The 24,263-nt window shown below is 50.9% G+C and overlaps 10 protein-coding genes across 10 annotated transcripts; 5 read left to right on the forward strand and 5 right to left on the reverse strand.

Moving 5' to 3' along the window:
• Positions 1–426: 426 nt before the first annotated feature.
• On the forward strand, positions 427–2,114 carry N7457_009211 (DUF5102 domain-containing protein; the record flags this gene model as incomplete). The annotated part of the gene is made up of 2 exons (XM_057180254.1): positions 427–517; positions 574–2,114. The coding sequence occupies 2 exons, from the start codon at positions 427–429 to the stop codon at positions 2,112–2,114; spliced, it is 1,632 nt and encodes a 543-aa protein (XP_057028640.1).
• A 448-nt stretch (positions 2,115–2,562) lies between these two features.
• On the reverse strand, positions 2,563–5,790 carry N7457_009212 (MIZ zinc finger domain protein; the record flags this gene model as incomplete). Its single annotated transcript, XM_057180255.1, has 1 exon — positions 2,563–5,790. One exon carries the CDS (start codon positions 5,788–5,790, stop codon positions 2,563–2,565), a length of 3,228 nt encoding a protein of 1,075 aa, XP_057028641.1.
• Positions 5,791–6,875: 1,085 nt separating this feature from the next.
• On the forward strand, positions 6,876–9,999 carry N7457_009213 (putative polarized growth protein (Boi2); the record flags this gene model as incomplete). The annotated part of the gene is made up of 4 exons (XM_057180256.1): positions 6,876–6,924; positions 7,005–7,148; positions 7,189–9,300; positions 9,341–9,999. The coding sequence occupies 4 exons, from the start codon at positions 6,876–6,878 to the stop codon at positions 9,997–9,999; spliced, it is 2,964 nt and encodes a 987-aa protein (XP_057028642.1).
• Positions 10,000–10,700: 701 nt separating this feature from the next.
• N7457_009214 (uncharacterized protein) lies at positions 10,701–12,389 on the forward strand (the record flags this gene model as incomplete). Its single annotated transcript, XM_057180257.1, has 1 exon — positions 10,701–12,389. One exon carries the CDS (start codon positions 10,701–10,703, stop codon positions 12,387–12,389), a length of 1,689 nt encoding a protein of 562 aa, XP_057028643.1.
• A 617-nt stretch (positions 12,390–13,006) lies between these two features.
• On the reverse strand, positions 13,007–13,930 carry N7457_009215 (60S ribosomal protein uL14; the record flags this gene model as incomplete). Its single annotated transcript, XM_057180258.1, has 4 exons — positions 13,007–13,039; positions 13,135–13,459; positions 13,700–13,750; positions 13,917–13,930. 4 exons carry the CDS (start codon positions 13,928–13,930, stop codon positions 13,007–13,009), a joined length of 423 nt encoding a protein of 140 aa, XP_057028644.1.
• A 588-nt stretch (positions 13,931–14,518) lies between these two features.
• Positions 14,519–16,591, reverse strand: rpdA (histone deacetylase RPD3; the record flags this gene model as incomplete). Its single annotated transcript, XM_057180259.1, has 4 exons — positions 14,519–15,409; positions 15,458–15,999; positions 16,052–16,352; positions 16,409–16,591. 4 exons carry the CDS (start codon positions 16,589–16,591, stop codon positions 14,519–14,521), a joined length of 1,917 nt encoding a protein of 638 aa, XP_057028645.1.
• Positions 16,592–17,138: 547 nt separating this feature from the next.
• On the forward strand, positions 17,139–18,376 carry N7457_009217 (proteasome regulatory particle lid subunit RPN11; the record flags this gene model as incomplete). The annotated part of the gene is made up of 4 exons (XM_057180260.1): positions 17,139–17,207; positions 17,327–17,580; positions 17,645–18,180; positions 18,231–18,376. 4 exons carry the CDS (start codon positions 17,139–17,141, stop codon positions 18,374–18,376), a joined length of 1,005 nt encoding a protein of 334 aa, XP_057028646.1.
• Positions 18,377–18,615: 239 nt separating this feature from the next.
• Positions 18,616–19,488, reverse strand: N7457_009218 (uncharacterized protein; the record flags this gene model as incomplete). The annotated part of the gene is made up of 1 exon (XM_057180261.1): positions 18,616–19,488. The coding sequence occupies one exon, from the start codon at positions 19,486–19,488 to the stop codon at positions 18,616–18,618; it is 873 nt and encodes a 290-aa protein (XP_057028647.1).
• Positions 19,489–19,936: 448 nt separating this feature from the next.
• Positions 19,937–21,569, forward strand: N7457_009219 (protein translocase subunit TIM50; the record flags this gene model as incomplete). The annotated part of the gene is made up of 3 exons (XM_057180262.1): positions 19,937–20,179; positions 20,232–20,930; positions 20,985–21,569. 3 exons carry the CDS (start codon positions 19,937–19,939, stop codon positions 21,567–21,569), a joined length of 1,527 nt encoding a protein of 508 aa, XP_057028648.1.
• Positions 21,570–21,843: 274 nt separating this feature from the next.
• On the reverse strand, positions 21,844–24,134 carry N7457_009220 (putative C6 transcription factor; the record flags this gene model as incomplete). Its single annotated transcript, XM_057180263.1, has 5 exons — positions 21,844–22,262; positions 22,316–22,451; positions 22,503–22,884; positions 22,938–23,375; positions 23,428–24,134. 5 exons carry the CDS (start codon positions 24,132–24,134, stop codon positions 21,844–21,846), a joined length of 2,082 nt encoding a protein of 693 aa, XP_057028649.1.
• Between the last annotated feature and the right edge of the window lie 129 nt (positions 24,135–24,263).

Here is a 24,263-nt window from a genome sequence, read left to right on the forward strand (position 1 = left end):
GCTGTACGGAGAGAGAACTAGCGACACAGAGCAGGGAAGGGAGCCTGCGGAATGGATCAAAAGATCCAACAATAAATAAATGAAGCTCTTGGGTGAATGTATTGAAACAATGAGCCTGAGAGGAGAGTGAGCAAAGGCAGGACAATAAGACCAAAGATCAAGGTAATAATAATTGGAAGGAGTTTGGCAGACAGCACGCGCTGAAAAGTTGACGCCTTAGACATAAGGCATTAATGGTGCCTGAAGAAGTTGGCCAAAATATTGATATGTGCTGCCTAAGGCAGCCACGTTCTGGACTCACATCGATCGCAGGGAAACAACTGTCGTCACTGCACACTACTACACACACGGCCCCATTGTATTTTGAGTTATTCATTTCTGTATGCCCCTTCTTTCATGTTAACATCCTGAATTCAAGCTGCAATCATGTCGGAGGGGCCGTCCGAATTGCCTAATTCGCATCTAGAGCCCCCCAGCAGGACTACGGAATTGCAAGATCCAGGAGCTGGCGATTATAGTAAATGACTTTCCAAAATGCTTTGAATATTCCATTTATTGACTTATTTAAAACAGCCTCTGATAGCGACGAAGAACACTTCTCAGATGCCAGTGAAGGCCACCCCCAACTGCAGTCCCTCCCACAATCCGGTCGCACTTCCCCTGTCCCGCGAACGCGGGTCGAGAGAGTCGATGACAGCACCCAACACGGCGAGACCCCAGGCACAGCGGCATTTGAAAAGAGAGGGCAGGATGCAGTTCCTGACGAGATCGAGGTTGTCCCCGAAGGGTCACTCAGCAAAACTCATTCGCCCGCGGGGTCAGAAAATCAACGGCCCTTGAGCCCCGAAGGCTCACCCATCCCGCGCACAGTGGTTGAAAAGGTGGACCCAAGTGAACCTAGCCACGGTGAAGTTCCTGGCACATTGGCACATGAACAGCGGTTAGCCGATGCTGTACCTGACGTGGTGACTAAGGCCTCAGACTCCAAAGCCGGCAGCCCAACGCCGCCAGCATCTGATCCCACATCCCCTGATGTTGATGTCTTTACACAAGACATTCCCGAGACACGGCTTGAGCGGGTTGAATCAATACCCGCTGACGAAGACCTGTCACCACACCCACAAGCTCATATGGGGTCAACAAGTGACGTATTACCCGATACGGTAGAAACTGTCCCAGATGTCCCATTAAATGACACAAACCTGGGAATCCAAAACCTCTCATTGGAGGATGACATGAACGACGACGACGGAAACGAAAAGCAAGAAGGAGGAGATGATTTTGATGAATTTGTAGAAGAGCAGGATGACATGGGAGACGATGACTTCGGAGATTTCGACGACGGCTTCCAAGAACCCAGCGCCGATGAAGCTCTCCCAGATGAGACTCTGACACCTCAGCAATCCCTCGCACCTCCACCTCTGACCGATTTCGACACATTCAACTCCACCTCCGAACTCCTAAGTTCCCTCCAAGGCACCCTCGACACCCTCTTCCCCGCAACCCACGATATCAGCTCTCTCCCCGCCATCGAGCCAATCCCAGACTCTGCAGCAATCTTCAGCACTGATAGATCCCTCTCCTTATGGTCCCAGCTCGTGGCACCACCACCCCTCCAACCCCAAAACTGGGTGAAATCCCGCATCCGCCGACTCTTCCTCGTATCGCTGGGCGTGCCAGTAGATCTGGATGAGATCCTCCCAGCCTCTAAACAGAAAAAACTCGTTCTCCCTTCTATTGCTCTCGAGGGTTCCGGTGCAAAGAGTCCCGGCGCTCGCTCTGGCAGCCAAGCGCCCAAAGAAGGCGACGACACCACCGATAAAGACCAAGCCCCCTCCCGCCAGAAAGCGACATCCCGCCGCGGCGCGCCTCCAGCACCGGAAATGGACCTCTCTGCGGTCCGCAGGCTGTGCGCCACCACCGATGCCGCGCTGGGCGGTCTCACAGATGCAGAGTTGAAGCTGCATGTCCAGGAACTGGAACAGGCCACACAGCGCGCGAGTTTCGTGTTGGAGCATTGGCTGAAGCGACGGGATGGCCTCATTGGTGAAAAAGAAGCTTTCGAGGGTGTTATTGAGAACCTCGTTAGCCATGTTCGGAGAGTCAGAAAGTAGTCTTTCCTTACTTCCGGGCATTTGGAGCTATCTAAATGCCCAATATAATATATTTTGTATAATTTAATGTTGATACCAGGGAATCCATTGGTCTGGATTGTTACTAGTGAGGGTTTGCATCATTTTAAGATCAAATGGTAAGTAAAACTTGGTTGACCACTAAATTCCTATAAGGAGCTTTAGTACCAGTATCCTCTCCCCAGATCACAATCCCTGATAAAAAAATAAAGAGCAACCATGGCTGGTCCCTACCGCAGAACCCAGTCCCCTAACGCCAGGAATGACAGAAAATGCAAGAAATACATTTGAAAAGCACGCAAAGGGGGTATCTTTCTTTTCAAATGCATGGAAAAATAAATGGAAGACATTGAAGGGACAGACTGATTAGAATGGTGAAGATGTAGGAGCTTCTGTGAAAATATTGAGCCATTGAAGGTGAGATGTGTGCTCAGTCCAGTTCGATGACCGTAGGTTCTTGGGTGCGGATAGTCGGGCTCGGCCGAGCGCTTGACGTTTCAGTCTTGGAGCGCGGTCCGGAGTGATAAGGAGAACTACTCAGGCTACCAGCCTTGCGCTTCACGGCGGTTGAGCCTGAAGCAAGGTGTTTATCTGCGCCGGGTGAAGTTTCATCAGAATCAACCTTGAGTGTCCATGTACCGTCGGCTTTGATCTGGATTGCTTTTGCCATGTCAAGTCTGTTTGTACGAGCGAGCTCGGCGTGGACCTCGGCGAGGAATTGATCAACCACTAAGGACTGCGGACGTGCATCTGTTTTGCAAATCGGGCAGCGCCAGTTGTCGATCATCGGTGTTGGGCCAGATTCAGACTGGCGGGTTCGGATATAAGTGTCGCGATCGAAACACTCGGGGTGCCCACAGTTTCGAGAGCGAACGGGGATGTCAAATATGCGCGCCATGAAGGGGTCTACGAGGCCGATTGTGAGGTTGTCGGTGACAACGGCCAGCTCGTCATCATTGGTGACAGGGGAAAGACGCTTTTGGATATCTGCGCGAGATTTGGCAGCAGGGATGGATTGAACCAAGCTGAGGACCTGGTCAAACTCGGCGACCTCCATAGCTTCCACTGCGAAGACATATTTCAAGCTCTTACATTCATCCTGTCCTAGGATGAAATCAACTCGTACGTTGTTCTCGCCACTGCGAAGGTACTCAGTGATATCCAGGGGTAGATCTTTGCCGTTGTGAACTTTTCGGCGTACGTAGAGCTCTTTGTCATTCACTGTGACATAAAACACGCTGGGCCAGAAGGTGGCCATGACAGACCATGTGCGGTCATTTACAGTAGCTGGTGTGCCAGGCACACGAATGCACCGTAAGCGATAAGTCCGGCAGCCAGGCTTGAAGGTCCAGACTGAACACCGACCCTCTTTCCCCTGAACGATGCTTGGGAACTTTTCGCATTCATCGCTTGTGAGAGGAAAGGCCCAGGTGTAGATTGGCTGGTCAGGCTTGATGATTGTTGGCTGCACAATGAAGGAGTCCAGATAGGAGAATAATTCAGTTGACATCTCTTTTCCATCTGAATCGTGCTTCACCAGCTTCTTCATTGGATCGCGAAGATCAGCTAGATGCAACCCTAGCCGCATTGGGACAGGATTCACCGTTATTGGTGCTCTCCAGCCAGGTGCAGGCAGCAAAGGCGAGTGGGGTAAATTCTGGAAATTGGGTATCTGGGGTGGCGCATGTACGACCGGGAAAGCAGATGGCTGGGAAGCGAGCGAGTGTTGGCGATTGAGAGAATTAGAAGACCGCTGTGGGATTAGGTGCTGGACCATGTGATTTGATATGGGTGCAGCAGATAAGGGCGTGGTCACGACGGAGGTGGACATGGGTGAGGAACCGTGAATTGACTGCGCCGACTGTGCGGAGTTGACCGCAATCGATTGCAGAGGCGGGTTATGTGGTGTCGACAAGGTAGGCATCACGGGTTGGCGTTGCATTCGTTGTTCCTGTGGAAATTGTGGGATGTGATGTATCCGAGAAGGATGTACCTGACCAAGAGCTAACTGGCCTCGCATTGGTTGCATTGGATGTATTTGTTGCATCTGCTGCATTTGTGGATGTATCTGGTGCCACTGTCCCTGATCCTGTCCGTGATCCTGTCCATGACCATGCAGTATGGGATTGTACTGACGATATTGTGAGGGATTCTGCAGTTGTGGAGCTGGCACAGAATCCTGGTAGGCCACAGCAACTGGACCTGCGACCTGGCCCTGTGGTGCATTTGGCATATAGTTCCTATATGATGCAGCTGGGGTTGGGGGTACATTGATAGGCTGATTACCAGCAATCGAAGGTCTGGGATTGGGCGACGATGTCGCTAAAGTAGATTGAGGCATAGATTCACTCTGTCTAGGATGCGCGGGGTGAGGAGAAGAGAGTGTCTGAGACGAACTACCAGACAAACGAGGAAACTTGAGGTACTCTTGGATGAAGTTCCAGTTGAGAGCCTGCTGAGTTGTGTCTGGGATTCCTGCGTCTTTACACCGCTTAAAGGATTCCACGTCTTGCCAAAACAACTCCAGCAGGGGCTTGATATATGTTTCATGATGAAGGCGTCTGGCAACACACATGAACATCACAGACATTAAGATCGGAGATGGGAGTGCGAGCTTTGCCCAAAGATTAGCCACCAATGGAGGATGAGGAGCCTGAAGCCAAATACCCTGCCATTCACTCGCAAGCCGTGATAGGAATTCAGGAACCGTTGTCAACACCTGAAGATACCATTTCGATTGCATCAGATGGTGCGACGGTGCTGGAAATTGTGCAAACGCAACGGTGGCAGCTTTGTGCATCTTCCCATTGTCTTCCAAAAGAGGAACGAGCAATTTCATTCCCGCTTCCGGGGCTCTAATTTGACCCAAGGTATTTGGATCGATACTCAACCGGCAGTACAACTGATGCATCACCAAATAGAAGCTGTCCCTACGATTAATGGCCTGGTGTAAGAGATCGATTCGAGGCCGTGCGATACTTGGCTCCCTCGAATCTGCCGGGGGCAATGCTCCCTTTGCGCGCAAATTGGCTGTCAAAGAATCCAATTGAATGGACCATTCCTTCCATCTCTGCTCGGAGATGACCGTGAGTGCATCCTCATTCTGCACCTGTGGCTCAGGCTGGCCCGACAGCCTGCGTTCTTGGGAGCCTGTATCCAATGGCAAATGTGTCTGGGGCCAGCTGGTTCTCACTAGAGGGCTCTGGGTTGCACGTTGTTCCACGGGCCCGGACGGAAGACGCTGAACTGCCATCCGTTCATCCTCTCTGCGCGGTACCGAAAATTGATTTGCAACCGGCAGCGTGGGGGGATTCGAGACAATCACATTGGCGCTCACAGGGCTTGGGTGAGAAGTTGTACTGAGGACCGGGGAGGGGAGGGCCGTCGCTCGCGGTATGTCGGGATTTTTTGCCAGATGAACTGCACGTGAGGAAGGGAGGGTTTCACCGGGGGTAACAGGGGACATCAAGCTCTCGCGAGGAAAGGAGTCGGGATGGCCTGGAAGGACGCGTGAAAGATTTGGTGTACCCGAGCTCTCCGTGTTAGCCTGCGGGCCCATCCAGTTCCTCCGCACGCCACCTAGAAACCAACTGGCCGTGGTATTGGACTCTTCAATATGGTCATTCGCATGCGATCGGTGAGATTTGGGCGATACCATGTTGAAGTATTAGAGAGGAAATCATGGAGATGTTCTAACCTAGGTCCAGAGGGTTTTGTTTTATAGAGGGTGAAGAGCAAACAAAGAACTAGTAACCGCATTCTACAAGACAAAGTACAACATACAGGAAAGAACGGGCGAACGCAGGTGCAGCTCGCCTGTGTCCAGCTCTTTGTACGGAGAGTATGGCTTTCTTTCCTCTCCGTACTCATCTACGCTAATTCGGGGGTCTCCCAGAGACTATCCTATCATACTCGCCCATGTGCCTAAATTCCCCCCCTGAACTACTTCTCCTAGATCGGGTACACTTTTCGACGGATGCATCGAAATGAGATAGAACCTCTCGCTTACCGGAGGAATAATAAATTGCTTTTTCCCCCCAGCTCATTTCCCATGAAGCCATGAAGGATTGTTACTCCGGCCATTTCTCTTCTCGTGCTCCGAACTCGCCTTCCCTGAACCACGGGGCTGTCCAGTGTCCAGAGTTCTGACGACTGCACACGTCACTTCCGCTTCTCTTTGGAGTATTTTACTTTGACACATTGGATACATTGGATACATTTGACACATCGGATCCGGGATTTCTTGGGATTTCTAAGCTTCTATTGATCTTTGGTGATTGTCCTTTGCTTCTACCTGACTTCCATTGATTCTCTTGGCTCTGGACTCGGGATTTGTGTGCGTGGCACCCCTCTCATTCCACGTCCTGGAATCCACAGATTCTCTATGATAGGCGCAAGCACATGAGATTTGAGCCATTTCAAGAGAGGGAAAAAGAAAAAACCCCCAAAAAAAGAAAGCTCGACCTCGGATCATCTGAGGTACGTGCTTCAAAGCCCCGCGAGTGGTCTAATAACCTAATTTCCTCTAATCTTCACTCGCGCTAGATTCCACTCGACATTCTCTCCCCTTTTGCGCAAGACCACATTGCGTGCGGAAGATTCCACGCGCCAAATTGCAATCTGCAATTTGCCCACTCCGTACCTGTTTCCCCGAAAGGGCGCTTGCGCCCCATGTCTTGCGCCTTTCAAGCTTCCATCTCAACACTTACCATCGGAAACAAGGAATACTGAGCGATGGTTACCATGGGCCCACCACAGGGTGTTCGTCCCGGCGACATTCTGGAGGTTGTTCGTAAGTGACGTCGTGTGTGACTCGATCTCAGTGACCCCCCCGCTTCTCAATGCGCGAAGCCTACTAACACCCCAATCTAGATGAATTTGGCGGGCGCGGCGAAGACGAGCTCATCATGTTACCACGCGACAGGATTGAGTTGCTCGAGCTGGATGAAGGCTTTGGAGATGCCTGGTATTTGGGTAAAAACCTAAGGACGGGCCAAACGGGTCTCTTTCCTGGGAGTATGCACACCCATCACCTTGCTATTTTCCCCGCTAACAGCTGCACGCGCAACAGATTTTACCAAGGCTGCCTCCCTGAGAAAGACTCTCGCCGATTCGCCTGTGTTTATAGAATCTCCTGTACAAATGGAATCCCCTGCGCCCGTGGAATCATCATTTGCATCAGTCGGGAGTGGGCAGAGTACCCCTCAGGCATCGCGCCATGTAAGCGCCATCGAGATGCATTCGCCACAACTTGGTGCTCGCACGCCACAAAGATCGGCGTCGTCTCCGCTACCTCGACAAAGCCTGGCAGACGATATCCAACAAGCGTTTCGTGGTTCCATGGACCATCACCCGAACGGCGAAGAAAGTCCAGTTATGAATGAAACGTTGAGCGTCATTGATGAGCACATCACGGATATGAACACCCCGCGTGTCAGCGCATCGCCCCAAGAGCACAGGACCATGAACGATTCCGGCAGCGAGTACAGCAGCCACATCGACCACCGGGCTTCTTACATCAACGGACATGAAACTGACGATGAGGAGCAGAGCCATCCAACCGAGCGGGAGGTGCGAAAATGGAGCCAGAAACAAACCTCGAAATGTCTGCGCGAGCTGGGTATTGATTCAAAACATTGCGATATCTTTGAAGAACAAGAAATCACCGGTGATGTCTTGCTTGATATGGACCAAGATTTCATCTTCATGAAGGAATTTGACTTTGGAGTCATGGGTAAGCGGCTCAAGACATGGCATAAAATTAAGGCGTTTCAAGAAGATACCAAAGGCTTCGGTCAGCAGCAAGCCCCGAGAGGCTCTATCTCTTCTGGCTTCTCCGGTCCCTCTTCTTTCGATGAACGTACATTGTCTCGCGCTGGGAGTACTGGCCCATTTCTTCCTCGGATCCCAACCTTGTCAGAAAAGAACGGCGCTGGCTATCCAAGAGCCTCTGCGCCAATGCAACATCCACGACTGGCCGGCAACAATACCTCACCCATGGCACCACACACACCTCCCTACAGCCATGATTCACCAAGGAGAGTATCTGCAGCGTCGATCCGTGAACTCAACCATACACGTCGTCATTCATCCATTGATGCCACCCAACGCGGCATTTCTGATTCGGTTTTCAATGGACATCACCCGAAGCAGCCCTCATTTGACCGGACCTGGACTCTGAATTCCGGCCCACAAATGATGCCTGTCCGCCCAGGATCCTCGATTGGCACTAATTCGCCTGGATTCCGGGGCGGACCGTTTACTGCTGACTTGGACTCTTATGCGAATTCATCTATCGGCACCCCAGATCAGAGTGATGACATAGATCGAGGGTACTTTTCAGGCACTGAGGTGGATTCGCGCCGAACCCGTCGGGTTTTGCAGAAACGGGGGTCCCCTAATGCTGGTAGTGCGACCAATCACTCCCGGAACTCAAGCTGTGCGGAGGATGCGTATAAAATGCCAGCGCCGATAAAGCGCCAGTCTCGCATTGGCAGTGTAGACTCGATTCGCGATGCTGCAAAGCACGTTTCCTCTGCGGCTCACACTTACAATGGCACGCCACCAAAGAGTCGGCTCCGGAGCTTGAGCACCCGTGTCTCATCGGATAGAACTTTGAACAGCTCTCAGTCATCAACCACCGAGAGCAAGCCTGGTAGCAGTAATGGTGGTGGCGGCGGGTTCTTTGCCAACTTTTCTCGGGTGAACAGCAGCAAGGTTGATTCAGAAAGCTCTCCTGCTCGCGCTCCCCCTTCGCAATTCCAGCCATTGAAAAATGCCGGGCCCAAGTTCCGCCGAGCTATAGGCTTCCGGGCCATATCCGACGTTGTTGGAAAGAAGATTGACACTTCTGTGCCGCCCGATTCGCCACGAGAATATGATCCAATTTCTGCTCGCACCGGGTCTACAACTCCATCGGCCACTTCCAAAAGCTCGGAACGCCATAGCACCGATGGGTCTGGCAAAGCTGCCACTGATGGCCCTGGACTCCCAGCCCGTCCTCGGACCGCCAAGTCCAAAAAGGAGACCAGTGCGTATACTCGAGGCCTTGAGAAGAAGACACCGCAGGAGCAGGTGGATGGTTCTGAGTATAGTGGGTGGATGAAGAAGAGGTCTTCCAACTTGATGACCACCTGGAAGCCCCGTCTGTTCGTGCTGCGCGGTCGTCGTCTGTCCTATTACTATGCCGAAGACGACAATGAAGAGAGGCTTAATCGATATCACTGGCCACCGAGTCCTGCGAGCGGACCAAGATCCGATCATCGCTCTACACGCGACCATCACTGGCTCAACCGCTCTGCCTGCTAATACCAACACCACTATCGAGAGCTGTGGTAGCACCAAGCTGACCACTCCCTCGACCATCCAGTCGCTCACAGCTAAGGACGGCGGTGGACCATTCTTCTTCAAGCTTGTCCCCCCCAAGAATACACGCGCCGTGCAATTCACCAAACCTGCCACCCACTTCTTCCAGGTTGACAATGTCAAGCAGGGCCGTCTCTGGATGGCAGCATTGATGAAAGCGACCATTGAGCGCGATCTCGGTCAGCCAGTGGAATCTACTAACAAGCAAAAGACCATTAGCTTGAAACAAGCCCGGCTGATGAACCAGCGGCCGCCGGAGCTCATGCTAGCCTCGCGCAGCACCAAGCCCGAGCAGACCATCGACGAGGAAGAGGAAGATACAGGTCTCGAAATCGATGGCTTGAACATGAATCAGTCTGATGTTAACTCATTTGAAGGCACCAACTACAGTGTGGACAATAATCATGCAGACGAGGAGTTCGATCAATCTGTGTCCAACCCCCCTGGGGACTTCCATTCAGCCTTGCTTCCGGATCCTATGGTCAAGACGGACTCTAAGTGAATATCTATCTTGTTTTGGATATTGCGTGGAGCCATACGAAGGATATCCCTGGTCTTTTATATTCATCTTTTGTTTCCTTTGCTGGCGTTTTATGTGATATACCCCTCGCTCAAGCTTCTTCCCTTTGTTGATTCGCGCCATTTCGTCATTGCAGGTACGTTGGTCGCGAGGGATTTATGTGGGAGTATATGATTGGCTTATGGACACAAGACACAATGTTGACTGGTGCTAAGCGTTCTATTATATTCTTAAGTACTACCTAATAGCCTCTGCACTCTGTAGATATAATACATGTAATCAATCTGCCCATTGTCTTATATAGTGTTCACCGCTCACACACCGTTGACCCCTGTCAGTAGATACTATTTATGCACCATGCACAACGATTGTGGGTACACCGTACAGCTTAAGTTCAATATATCTTTGGAAATTGAGATTTTCAATGCTTGGTGACATTGTATTGACTCGAATTTCATTTATTTTAGTCACTAGATCTATGGACTACCACGTTCATACCGATTTGCGATCCCGTAGTCCAGTCCGCCCCCGGAGTGGCACAATATCTATCACACTATCTTTATCGATTAGAGACATTCACATTTTTGCTTCTTCTCCTCCTTTCCACCTTCTAGACACCTCTTTCAATATGCTGTATATGTCTTTATAACATACCCCTTTCTGTCATTATAATCTGATTCCTCATGTTTCCTCGCCGGTTGCTCGCCCGCATCCTTGCGCTACTTCTCCCACTCGCAGTGACCGCCACTGTTTACCTCTATCTCTACCCAGTCTTCAAGGGATGCGCGTTCCCTCTACCACAGTCTATCTCTCAACAGAGTGAGAAGAAATCATTGGGAAACAATGCCGTGACCAACACACTCCTGCAACACCTCGGTGTTTCAACCGCGGAAGCGAGCCAACCCGCCATTTTCAGACTCCTAGTTCTCGCAGATCCCCAATTGGAAGGCGACACCTCCCTCCCTTTCCCTGAGTATGAATTATACCCACGCATGCAGACCCACTGGCGTGCTGTCCAGGAAGCAATCGGCAACAGCACCGTCTTCCCTCCACTAGACGGAAACGTTCTCGCAAACATCACAACCGGCCTGCGAACGCTCGCAACGGAAGATATCCCGCGCGCCCTCAATTCAGGCTTGAAACGCCTCGATCTCTTCGGCAACGACTTCTATCTCGCCCACATCTACCGCACGCTATTTTGGTGGACCCGGCCGACACACACAACCGTGCTAGGCGATTTAGTGGGCAGCCAGTGGATCTCCGACGAGGAATTCGCCCGGCGCGGATACCGGTACTGGAACCGTGTTTTCCGCGGCGGCGAGCGAGTCGCCGACAACATCACCAGAACCGGTGTTCTCGGTTGGAGCCAAAGCACGAAAGACAAGGCGGCGCCGTTGGAAATCCTGGGCGCGGACGCGGCCTGGGCTCGGCGCATTATCAACGTTGCTGGAAACCATGATATTGGGTATGCGGGAGATATCAGCGAAGCGCGGATGGAGCGATTCGAGCGTGCGTTCGGCCGTGCGAATTGGGACATCCGCTTCGAGCACCCTGTGATTACGGCTGGGGATGAGGCTTTCACGCCTACGCTGCATTTGATTAATCTTAACTCGCTTATGTTTGATACCCCTGCGCTTTCTTCTGAGGTTCAGAGTCATACTTATTCTTATCTCAATGAGTTGATTGCTGATCGGCTTGCGCCGGTCGAGGATCGGTCGGCTTTCACTTTGCTTTTGACGCATCTTCCCATGCACAAGGAAGAGGGCGTCTGCACGGATGGACCGTACTTCTCATTCCGGGAATCTGATGACAAGGACGGGCCTGATGGTGTGCCTCGTTGGCTGGATGGTGGTCTCAAGGAGCAGAACCATCTCAGCGATTCGCTCAGTGCGAGCGGAGTCCTGCAAGGCATCTTTGGACTCAGCGGTAATGAGAATGCGCGGGCTGGTGGTCAGGGTCGGAACGGACTCATCCTCACAGGTCATGACCACACGGGCTGTGATGCTGTTCATTACGTCAATCGGACTGTGGATGAAGCAAGTGACGAGGAGAGCTCTGCTCAAGGTTGGAAGTGGGCTGCTAAGCGCTTCGATGGCCAAAAGGTCGACGCTCCTTCCATCCGTGAGGTGACCCTTCGCTCAATGATGGGAGAATTCGGTGGCAATGCCGGCCTCCTGTCAGCGTGGTTTGATGAAGCTGCTGGTGAGTGGAGCTACGAGATCACTATGTGTCCAGCTGGTGTACAACATATTTGGTGGGCGGTTCATATCCTTGTGGTTGTGACGCTGGTCGTGGCTCTGCTTTGGTTCGTTTCTGGTGCTGCTCATGAGAAGGCACCTGCTCCAAAGGTCCAGCCAGCGAAGAAAATGTAAGATTGACTGAAGGAATGATTTGTAAATTGTTGTTTATTGTATCAATGGCGTTGGATTTCATTCACTTTGAACGGATTGCAAATATTGCAAATATATATATGTTGTAATCTACGAGTCCCGACTCCTTATTGCAAACGTCTTGAGATATATTATGTAGAGCAATGGACGAAGTATGATGTGACTTGCATTGAGCATTTAGACAGTGATCAAGTGCGTGGTAGAATACGAGTACGTCTAAGTCTACAAAGAGCCATATTGTTGGTCATATCAGGGTTCATAATTTCGACAAAGAACAACCAGACAGGACCAAGTATCCCTCCCATACAGCTTGCCTAAAGCCTTAGGTCGGCCAGCCCCATGATAGGGAGGCAAGGCATTGCAAAAGGATGTGATTTTAAAGTAATACTTCCGAGAGTCGCCAGTAAAGGGGAGGGAGAAAACACGTAGATGGAGGATAAAACCGGCTTTAAGTTAAAACAGTTGGATTTCGTCAAAATGGACACCACCTGTCCAGCTCCCATTTTAATCCTATGGTCTCATATGCACCGCATTCCAGGTCCCAAGCAGATTTGAGGTTTGGTATCGTTCTTTTTCTTTAAAATTCGGGTTTTCTCTCTTTACATGACGACACCGGAGTTGGAGGCAATACGCTAGAAGATCATGTTAGTTTGTGATTTGGCGGTAATGGGGAGGAGAAATGGAATGTAATTGACTCCATTTCCCGTGGGGATGGGGTAAAACGTACGGGCCAAAGCTCAGCAGCTTCCTTTCCGACGGGACCGGTGATGGCGGAACCCTTCATCTCACCCTTGGCGTTGACGATAACACCTGCATTGTCCTCGAAGTACAGGAAGATACCGTCGGGGCGGCGCCAGGGCTTGCTCTGGCGGACAACGACAGCGGGCATAACCTTCTTGCGGAGCTCGGGCTTTCCCTTCTTGACGGTGGCCATGACCATGTCTCCGACACCGGCAGCGGGGAGACGGTTCAGGCGGGCACCGATACCCTTAACAGAGATGATGTACAAGTTGCGAGCACCGGAGTTGTCGCAGCAGTTCATCACGGCGCCACTGTTCGATGAAGACGGACCCGTTAGTGAAATTGTTCTAGATGTCGTTCTTTTCGCATGTTGAAAGTGGAGCTCCAATGCTTCCTTCTTCCCGCCGGTCGTATTTGTTTTGTTCTTGTCGTGTCGATGGTGGATGCATGTGCTTCGAGAACGTTGATCGAGTAATCGACTGGAAACGGAATCCGGCGGAGAAGAAGGCGCATTCGAGATAGACTAAAAGATAAGAAATTGGTAGACGTACACTGGCAGACCGAGAGTCATCTTGAGCTTGTTGCCGGCGGCACCGCCACGACTGTTTCAGCGTTAGCGAAATTTCCTTCTTCCTTATTTCGTTGTTTTCCCATTCCGTGCCCCCATTCTATCCTCTCGACACGAAGCTGATGGTGTTTGTCGTTCCAAAGAGTTCTGTATCGGTCGAATTCGAATGGGGAGACGGAGGGAATCGTAGGGAGACTCACCCTCTCTTAGACATGATGGCTAGGTATCACGAAGACGAAGTTGGGTGAAAAAGGTTGGCGACAAGAGGTCGAACGTAGAGGTTCCAAACTACAGTTCGACTGTGCGCTAAGGTTAGGGCTCTTACCCTAGTTGAAAAATCTCCACGTGACTGGAGTGCGAAATCCCAGGCTAATCGTAAGGTCTTGGCATTGTCAGTTGATTGGCTGCTCAGAATCGACTTTGCCCTATCGCTAACTTTATTTGGGATAGGCCCAAAAATGACATGCCTCAGGCATAGTTCTACATTTTATACTTCGAGTTCTAGTTCTTTGCGTACGATGTAGATGCTGATCTGGTTCATTCCACCGAATAATACATGTTAAAAACTAGATAAAAAGAATAAAAGCAGGCAGCACAGAGAGGAAGATAAAGGGGAGATGGTTCCTTAGAAAATCAGGCAGTCCACCTCGACTTGAATCCATCCTGATTGCTATTCCGCAATGAGTAATGCCCTCTTCCCAGTGTCAAGCAAGATGCGAGCACGCTGTTAAAACCGATAACACCTTTCTGCCATTGTCCGTTGCGCCAGATCCGATAGTGTCGTCTTTGTAAACCAGCCCGATTACTCCTCTTTCTTGGGTTCTACCGCATGCTCCAAGCTTTCCTCCTTGGTCGCCGGTGCTTCGGCGCCCGCAGCAGGAGAAGCTTCAGCACCCTTCTCGCTGGCGAGAACCGCAGTCTCTTTCGAGGGCGATTGAGCCCTCACAGGTGAAGTCGCGGAGCCCTCGACCACTGATATCTGCTCAGTAATTGCCCCTGGAGCCGGAATCTGTTCTGAAGAAGTGGCTTCGGCGACAACAGCATCCTCCATAGTAATATCTTCATCATGAGGAGGAGACTGGAGTTTAGAGGCAGTAGAGTCTTCCTGTTCTTCTTTTTCTACAGTCATGTGATCGGCATCAGTCATAGGAGTCTCTTCGGCGCGAGAGGCTTCAGGAGCAATGGAAGGCGCATCAGGTTCAGTGCGTGGAACATCAACCATCTTGGCATCAAGAGTGAAATCCATCTCTCCATCAGCCGCAGACGACGCATCTTGCGGTGTTGCCATACCACTGTCCAGCCCAGAGTCCGGCTCGAGGTTTCGGTAGTTGACTTGGTTGCGACGGCGAACAGCGCCTGGCTGGCGACGAATGCCGTGCGCGGCGTTTTCATCTTCGTCCTCGCTCTCACTGAGCTCGCCATCTTTCTCTGTGCGCTGGTCGAATCGTCGTTGAGTGAAGCGCTTATCTTTGTTCTCATCCTCGTCAAGGTCATCCATAACGTCATCAGCCTCATCGTCCATGCCATCCAACATAGGATTCCGCGGCACGTCTGTCATTTGAACCGACGGGGCGAATGCGGTTCGCTTAAGATTCTCAACAACCTGGTTGCGGATCTTGTCCAGATATTCTCGGGTATTGGCGTTATCCATATTTGATGGGCGGACATCAAGCTGATAATCAGGAGCGAAATACTTTTATCTGTTAGTGTTGATTCGTTTCAACTTGCAAAAGGTTCTTACCTCGTAGTAATCATTGTATGGCAGCTCCGATCCCAGAGACTGTCCCACAAGGATACCGGTCTCATAAGCCCACGTCCGTGCAACGTTGCGCATGGTGTAGCCACCACCTCCAACCACCAAGGTCGGCAGATCAAAGCTCTTGACAAAGTTGACACAGTTGGCGTGTCCTCGCATACTCAAGTTGAAGCAACCCAAGCGATCGCCCGACAAACTATCACCACCGCACTGAAGGACCACGGCCTCGGGGCGGTACCACTCCATCACGCTCCTGATGACGGGTTCGAAGATGCTCTTGTACGTGACATCAGTGATTCCATCCCGGAGAGGGAAGTTGACTGCGTAGTTTTTGCCCTGCCCGACACCGGTATCCCGAAGCTCACCGGTACCCGGGAAGTACTCTCCATACTTGTGGAAAGAACAGGTCATTACACGATCGGTTGTGTAGAATGCCTCTTCAACTCCGTCACCGTGGTGAACATCAATATCGACGTACAGAACTCGCTGTTTGAAGCGCAGGAGCTCGAGAATTCCGAGAACGATATCTGCAACAAGTTAATTTTTGGACTGTCCACCAAATAACGAGACACATCATACCATTCACGTAACAGAAGCCACTTGCTTCGCTCTTCTTGGCGTGGTGAAGACCACCAGCCCAATTGACGGCAACGTCGCACTTGTTGCGGTTCAAGCGAGCAGCGCCTTCCATACTTCCTCCTGCACTGATTCCGCAGAATTCGAAAAGTCCATCGAAGACGGGACAGTCGTCACCGACATTATACCTACTCTGCTCCTTTGAGAAGTGGTCCATGTTGTCTGGTGTGACCTTGGACAGGAAGTCGATATATTCGTCGGTGTGGAACTGGGTCATCTCGTACTTGGAGGCAGGTTTCGCACGCTGGGTTTGTATATTAGGGCAAGGATTCAAATGAAAACATAGAACAGAATGCTCACATAAATCTCCATTTTCTTGTAGAGGCCATAATTCATCACCAAACTGTGTGTCATGCGAATGCGATGAGGCTTCATGGGGTGGCCCGAGACATAGGCATAGTTGCCCACATCGGAGTCGTAGAAGTAGGCGATTTTCTTATTCTTGGACCCCAGGATTTTATCCGAGATTGGTTCCAAAGCCATCTTGCAAGAATGACTCTCAATCAAGTCAAGAAAAAAAAGTGTGAAGTCAAGAAATTGCAAATAAGATCCAGGGAATCGGGTATGAAGAGAAGTGAAGTAGTCGGAGGCGCAATGCACATATACTCCGAGGAGGATATAGGCAACGAATGGGCTCTTTATTCACCAGATCCCGCACCGCAAAGATTAGGCAGCAGAACTAATCACAATAGCAAGCCAATAGCTAGCCAATATCATTGTTCAGGCTTTCGAGGAATGGGGTGGAGGAGAGAGAATCATCCGCGAAGGAGCGGAAGCCGACCAGCCCCCTCACCGCCCTCGTCAGGCAAAGCTCCCACGGCTTTGCTCATCAGTAACACGTCTTCCAACAACTTCCTTATCTTCACGCTAATATCGCATCCGATCGGGATTCTTCGCTTGTCCTGTATCCCATATCAAACACTCATTTGGCAATACCAAGTTGGTAGAGACAATCGACCGCTCCGGAGCTTCTAGATAGCTTCGCCTTTACCTCTCTGTTCCATCCAATCTCGTCGAATATCACTTAACTATGGATCGCCTTAACCGGATGCTCCAGGCCGCTCAAGGCATGGGCATGGGGGGCGCTGCTCCCGGTGGTGTAAGTTGGAAAAATCCCCAGATTTGCACCGCCAAGTTTCCTTGTTGCGCGGCATCAACACCAACACCTTAGCTTCAATATCGACGCATTTCCCTCCATGCTAACAAGGATGTTGTTAGGATACCCCGAATTTGATCGATAACTCCGAAACCGTTCATATCTCTTCCTTGGCTCTGCTGAAGATGCTACGACATGGCCGCGCGGGTGTCCCGATGGAGGTCATGGGTCTGATGCTGGGCGAGTTCGTCGATGAGTACACAGTTCGGGTAGTGGATGTCTTTGCTATGCCTCAAAGCGGTACTGGTGTCAGTGTTGAGGCTGTGGATCCGGTGTTCCAAACTAGAATGATGGAAATGCTCCGGCAGACTGGACGGTAAGCTTGGTTGCCTGGTATGATCGGAGGAGTTCATGCTGATACAGGCTTCATATATATACAGGCCAGAAACCGTTGTCGGCTGGTATCACTCGCACCCTGGTTTCGGTTGCTGGCTTTCATCGGTCGATATCAACACTCAGCAGTCATTTGAACAGCTCACGCCGCGTGCCGTTGCCGTTGTTGTCGATCCTATCCAGTCAGTGAAGGGTAAGGTCGTCATTGACGCATTCCGTCTTATTCAGCCTCAAACGGTTGTTATGGGCCAGGAACCCCGCCAAACAACATCCAACTTGGGCCACCTCAACAAGCCTTCAATCCAGGCTCTCATCCACGGTCTCAACCGCCACTACTACAGTATTGCGATTGATTACCGCAAGACGGGATTGGAAGAGAACATGTTGATGAATCTTCACAAGCATGTATGGACCGAGGCCTTGGAGATGAAGGACTTCCACGAGGAGGGTCAGCACAACGTGGAACGCATGAAGCAGCTTGTTCTCCTCGCAGAGGGTTACGAGAAGCGGATCAAGGAAGAAACAGAACTGAACAAAGATCAATTGAAGACGAGATATGTTGGCAAGGTTGATCCCAAGAAGCGTAAGTTTCTCTTCTTTCTCTGAACGAGATATATACTGACATCATTGCAGACATTGAGGACGTAAGTCAACAGTTGATCGAGGATAACATTGTTGCTGTCTCGCGGCAGATGATTGACAAGGAAGCTTCGGTGGCACGGCAATCATCTAAACAAGATACGAATGGCGCCGCTATGGAAGTTGACGAAGACCTTTAGAGAGCTAGAAAGTGGCAATCGAACACTTTAATTTTCTCACTGATGGGTTGGGTTTTATGTTACCAAACCACCTAATCAGTACACGCAGACCAACAAATGAACGAAATCTACTCCAGTTTTGATGTGACAGCGAGATAGTTGTGAATCCATATGGCGTCATTATTCTAGATAGTAGAAAAATTCGTGTGGTCTATGCGCCGCGCGATCTATGTAAATCGTAAGAATGAGTATGAACAGGGCTATGCCTTCAACTTGACTGTCTGAAGGGAATTGCTCAAGGCCTCGATGACATCTGGAGGATAAGCCCGCAGGCCATCCAAAGCAACATCTGCGTCACTGAGGTCATGTTTCTCGTCGGCATCATCTTGACTGTCTGACCAGCCTCTTTCCGGGCCCCAAAGGACCTTTTTCTGGGCATCTCGAGTTTCTGCGAGTAAGCGAGTCATTAAAGATCCGCTCTTCTCTACAGATGACCAGGCGTCGAATTCGACCTGAACCAGACCCGGTAGCCGCTCTAGGATCTGTTTTAACAATTTGCCACAGAACTCGGTATAGTATTCTTTGGAGATGCGGAAACCTTCAAACACAGGGTGTGACGGGTCACACTGTACAAACACCTTCAATGTGCGAGCAAGATCCATGTCGTGTAGTCCCAGCCCCTGGTTTACCACCCATGACTTCGGCGGTGCAGTCCAGCTGGACCCCACAATCAATTCAATGGTGGTGATTGAATGGCGGTGGCGTCGAGGCAAAGCCCGCACAGTGGGCATGCGCAGAAAATCCTGCACGGGAAAAACACGGAATGTCTGTGTTGAATAGAAGAAATGAGTCGCTTCGTCGTGGATTTGTTTCGAGACCAGAAACAGCGCGATGCGGTGCGAGGATGGTGCTAGGGGCTTGCTTTTCTTCGCAGAGGATCCCACGCTTCCCGTGCGTTTCGATGCACTCTTCCGAGTTGGCGTGAAGAGGACATAGTGATAGATATGCAGACGGATTTCGGACGGCAAATCGAGGAAACGGAATCGTAGTGGGATCGGAGGCTCGACTTCTGATTCTGAGTCAACATCTGACAGTTGCTCCTCAAAGCGGAGCATCTGCTTTTTAAACCCCATGATTGGAATGATAGTGGATAATAAAGTCTAAGAGGTACAAAGCAAGTCTAGATTTGGAGATGTAAAATCATATTTGTGGTAATCAGATGGTAGAGAGAAAGAAAAGAAATGAAAAAGATTTGTGTCCCACGATCGGAGCGCAACTTCACTGGATAAACCTTTGCGGCGCTCTTGGTAGTGGGAATGAAGATGAATCTTCGTTTGTCTCCCCAGCTAATACAACCCGGCATGCAAAGAAAAATAGCTTGATAGGTCAAATTAATGTCTGGGTGAACTTTCTGAGGAGAGAAAAAGAAAAGGAGAAAGGGACAACGCCGCGTGGTGAATATAAGTGATGTGCGCGGATGGTTCGGGTCCGCCGCCGTACCGAATCGCGCCGACTTTTAAGTCTGGTCTACGCAGTGTTCGTTGCATCATCCAGGACACTTGGTTCTTTATCACAATCACAATGCTTAGTCGCGCAGTTTTGCCTCTGACGAGGCCAAATGTCCTCGCCTCTACCGTCCGAGCCTCAACCCGGTCGGTGCGCCCTTCGTACACTGCATACAAGCTTTCCCCAGGTCTCCAGCTCCGGGCAAACTCGACCAACTCCAACAAGCCCAAGGCTCCCGAATCAGCCTCAAAAGACTTTACCCCAGATCAACCCGAGTTCGATACCAAGGCTGAACCCGAGACAACTTCTTCCGATAATGTGAGACTCTTTAATGTTGATTTGTCGATTCCATCTAACCGTTTGGGTTTAGGTTGAACAACCACAGAGACCTCTCCCCGACCTGACACAGGGTATCCCCTCGACATTGGCCGCGGAATTAGAAGGTCGCATGAAGAAGGGACCCTTGAACCTTACAGAAGATCCTACCTACTCCGAAGAGTACAGCGAAGAAGGCCGAGGAGGTGGTGATATTCCCAAGGGTGGATATGAGACATCTATCGACCGCCGCAAGGCCCGCATGGCCAACATAATGTACGCAGCCATGTTGCTCGCCGGTATTGCCGGTATGGGCTACTTGGGTCGCAACTGGGATAGCGAAGAAGAGGAGCGTGTTCACACCGAGACTCCATCAGGATGGGGTCTGGGTCTTTGGTACAGCCGCATCAAGGCCCGCATGAGTGATCTTACCAGTTACTACAAGGATCCTGCTTTCCCCAAGCTGCTTCCCGATGAAGACGCTGAGATGCGTCAGCCATACACCCTGGTACTCAGTCTTGAGGATCTCCTTGTTCACAGCGAATGGAGCCGTGAGCACGGATGGCGTGTTGCCAAGCGGCCTGGTGTCGACTACTTCCTCCGCTACCTGAACCAGTACTACGAGCTCGTTCTGTTTACCAGTGTTCCCAGCATGATGGCCGATCAGGTCCTCCGCAAACTCGACCCTTACCGTATCATCCGCTGGCCCTTGTTCCGCGAGGCTACCCGTTACAAGGATGGAGAGTACATCAAGGTACGCCAGTCATTCCTCACCTTCAATATTCATCCAATGCTGACCACTCTCTAGGATCTGCAATACCTGAACCGTGATCTGTCCAAGGTTATCCTTATCGACACCAAGGAGGAGCACGCCCGCTTCCAACCCGAGAACGCCATTGTCCTAGACAAGTGGACCGGTGACCCGCAGGATAAGACGCTGGTCGCCCTTATCCCCTTCTTGGAATACCTCGCTGGAATGGGCGTTGAAGACGTGCGCACTGTGCTCAAGTCCTTCGACGGCACTCCTATCCCCGCTGAGTTTGCCAAGCGCGAGAAGGCGATGCGCGAGCGCTTCGAGAAAGAGCTTGCCGAGGAGCAGAAGAAGAAGCCCTCGCGCGGCCTGGGCAACTTCGCCGCTGCACTTGGCTTGAAATCTTCCAACCCTCTGACCGGCGAGCCGAGCCCCTCTGAGGGTCTGGCTCAGGGCAAGATGCTTTGGGATCAGATTCGCGAGCGTGGCCAGAAGAACTACGAGATGGTAGAGTCGGAGATCCGCCTGAACGGCGAGAAGTGGCTTGCTGAGATGGCCGCCGAAGAGGAGAAGGCCCGCCAAGAGCAGATGCAGAGCATGAAGGGTTCTTTCACTGGGATGTTCGGTGGTGGCTCCAAGTAATGGTAACCCACGCAAGCCAGCGACTCCTTCTTTTTCCCCGGGCATGTCATCAAATGATGGCCCTTGGGGGTTTTTCGTTCTGAATATTAATGAACGAGTGTAAAATAGCGTCTGATTTTTTCAAGATTTATGTACAAAAATTTTAGTCAGAAATTTTAATATGAGAAAGACTGAGATTGATATAGATTTCATTAATGCGGGTCGTTGGGCTCTGCATCCCAGGGTATATTGTTGAAATAAGATAAAAGTACATCCGTGTGTAATGATCGATAGATCATGTCAGGTTCACATCTTGGAAGACAGAGACATCCCATATTCCTGTCATGTCGAAGGGGAAACCGTCCATCGTTCCAAAGGTATTAGAGATCGACATCATGTCGTCAACGATATCATTGTTTGTTTGAGTCTCTGGCAGCGAGATCGCAGCCGGGTTGACCAGCCCGTTGTCTACCATGGAAGTCGTGAATGCCTGATCCATTGTGGCGCCAGTTCCAGGAAGTCGGTGCATGATGCGTTCACAGTGGTCCAGACACATGTCCGCTACGTCCCAGTCTTCTTCTTCCCGGACACGGCGTAAGACTGAGCGCAGGGTTTCGACGTTGGAGAGACAGGATCGCGCAACGTCGCTGTCGGTGGTTTCAAATGCACAGCGAATTAGTAACGTGGCCGTTGAGGTGAGATGAAAGGCGCTATCTGTAAGAATGATTAGAAACGAGCTGAAGATCATGGGAAATGCTTCATCATACAAGGTAACCAAAATTCCTTGAAATTATCCTTTCGCAATGACGTTATAAATCCAACGATATCCTCTGCTGACCTTCTGCATTCTGTTTGGAAATAGCGACGTGCCTCGGTATTTTCCATTTCGGCATTGTTCACCTCCTACAAGTTGTTAAAAAACCACATTCTTTAAGAAGGTTGTTTCTTGCTCACATTTAGTTCAACTCGGCTGACAAGCATTTTGACAGCCAAAAAAGCCAACTGCAGGCTGCTAGCTCCATAGATTCGTTCTCCGGTGTGGATGGTGGGCCCTCTCAACCAGTCTGGGAGGGAATCTTCCCACACATCTAGATCGGTTCGGATTTGCCTGAGCTTCTTGGATGTCTCTCGTGCTGGCTTATGCTGTAACCCATAGACCAAAGGTAAAAGCTCGCCCAAGATTTCGGTCAATCGACATAGGTAGATATGGCAATGTGCTGCCCTCACACGCTCCGTAGTGCGGAGTTCTGGAGGAACTAGTATTTCGACGGTGGGTAGGGGTACATCGTATTGATTTTTGGATATTTGAGGTGGCACACCATGACCAAAACTTCCCCTGTTGATCGTTAGATTGTTGCTATACGAAAGAAACAAGCGGGCGGATCTTACCAACGATCGTGGATAACAACACCCCACCACAGACGAATCCGCTGGTTTTTATCTGATATTGAGAGCTTCCAGTTGCTGGGATCACGATTCAAACCAAGACAATTCGCCAAAGAACACATGCGGCCACAACTGACAGCATTGCCGGTCATGGAGAAGATTGGTCGTCCAGTCAAGTCGATAAGCGCAGCACTGATTGTATCCAAACCTGGGGCTGAGAAATCCTCATGCAATGCGGCAACCGTCATGTTGACTGCATATCGAACGTCGGGTTTCGGGTGGCAAGCTAGCTTCGGCGTGTGCTTCCAATATACGAGGGACATGGAATAGACTTGGCATACAAGTGCGGCTGGTGGATCATGCAGGTCCTCAGCGATATATGATTCCCAGAAAGATTCCCCATCGAAAATTGGAAAAGAAACGTTGAATCGGTCAAGGAAGCTAGAACAAAGAATCAGCGGCGGGACAACTGAGAACAGGTCACAAAACATACAGTCTCACTAGGTCCTGTTTGAACGGCCCAAGTATTTGTTCGAGCACTTCTTTCTGATTTTCACCCGGAGGTGTTCCTCTCCGCATACCCTTCCTTCGCCGGGAAATTGTGGTGTAAAGGACGGGCTTTCGTGGATCGCTGGAATAGATATTGTAAGGGTGACTATTGGGCTCCTCTGATTGACTCATCCGTTCTGGAGGCATGTGTTTCTCAATGACCTGCGCATCCTCGGCGACCATGGGGCCGACAATGAGGACCGACTCATTCTGAGGATCGTCCATGTCTTTCCGCCGCGGGTCACTTCCCCGACGACCACCACTCGACGAATTCGTTCCATGGGGACTGGGCCCATTGATTGGCTGCCGGGATTGAATGTTTTGGTTCAAATGAGAAAGCCCGTCAGGACTACGCTTGCGCTTTTGCCCTGGCCCCGCCTCCACTGTTGAAGGCCCGGGCCAGGACTTTGAATCCGAGGCACTCGGGATCGAACTTTCCGCGTTGGCCTCCTCTTGATAGTGACAGTCGGCGCCTTGTACGCGACATAGTAGACAGGATTGGCCAGGGATGTCAACAGTACATCGAGACTTCCGCTTGCGACACAAGTCACAGGCGCGTACCTTGTGGGAACGATAGGGCCGAGCGCCGGCATTGAACCCGGGAGATGGGAGTTTAGAGGAAGAATTGACTTGGACTGGTGCAGGCGACATGATGCGCGCCCAAGAGGAATTGGGACCGGTAATTAATACAGCAAATCCAGAAGACAGCGTTTTGGAGACTTTGATCGGGGTGTTCTCGGAGTCGGCCGATTAGCGGTTGGATAGAGTGAGGGGTATCAG

This window comes from Penicillium paradoxum (assembly GCF_028828445.1).
Source record: "Penicillium paradoxum strain IBT 22861 chromosome Unknown utg000007l_segment0_segment0, whole genome shotgun sequence".
In the NCBI taxonomy this organism is placed as follows: domain Eukaryota; kingdom Fungi; phylum Ascomycota; class Eurotiomycetes; order Eurotiales; family Aspergillaceae; genus Penicillium; species Penicillium paradoxum.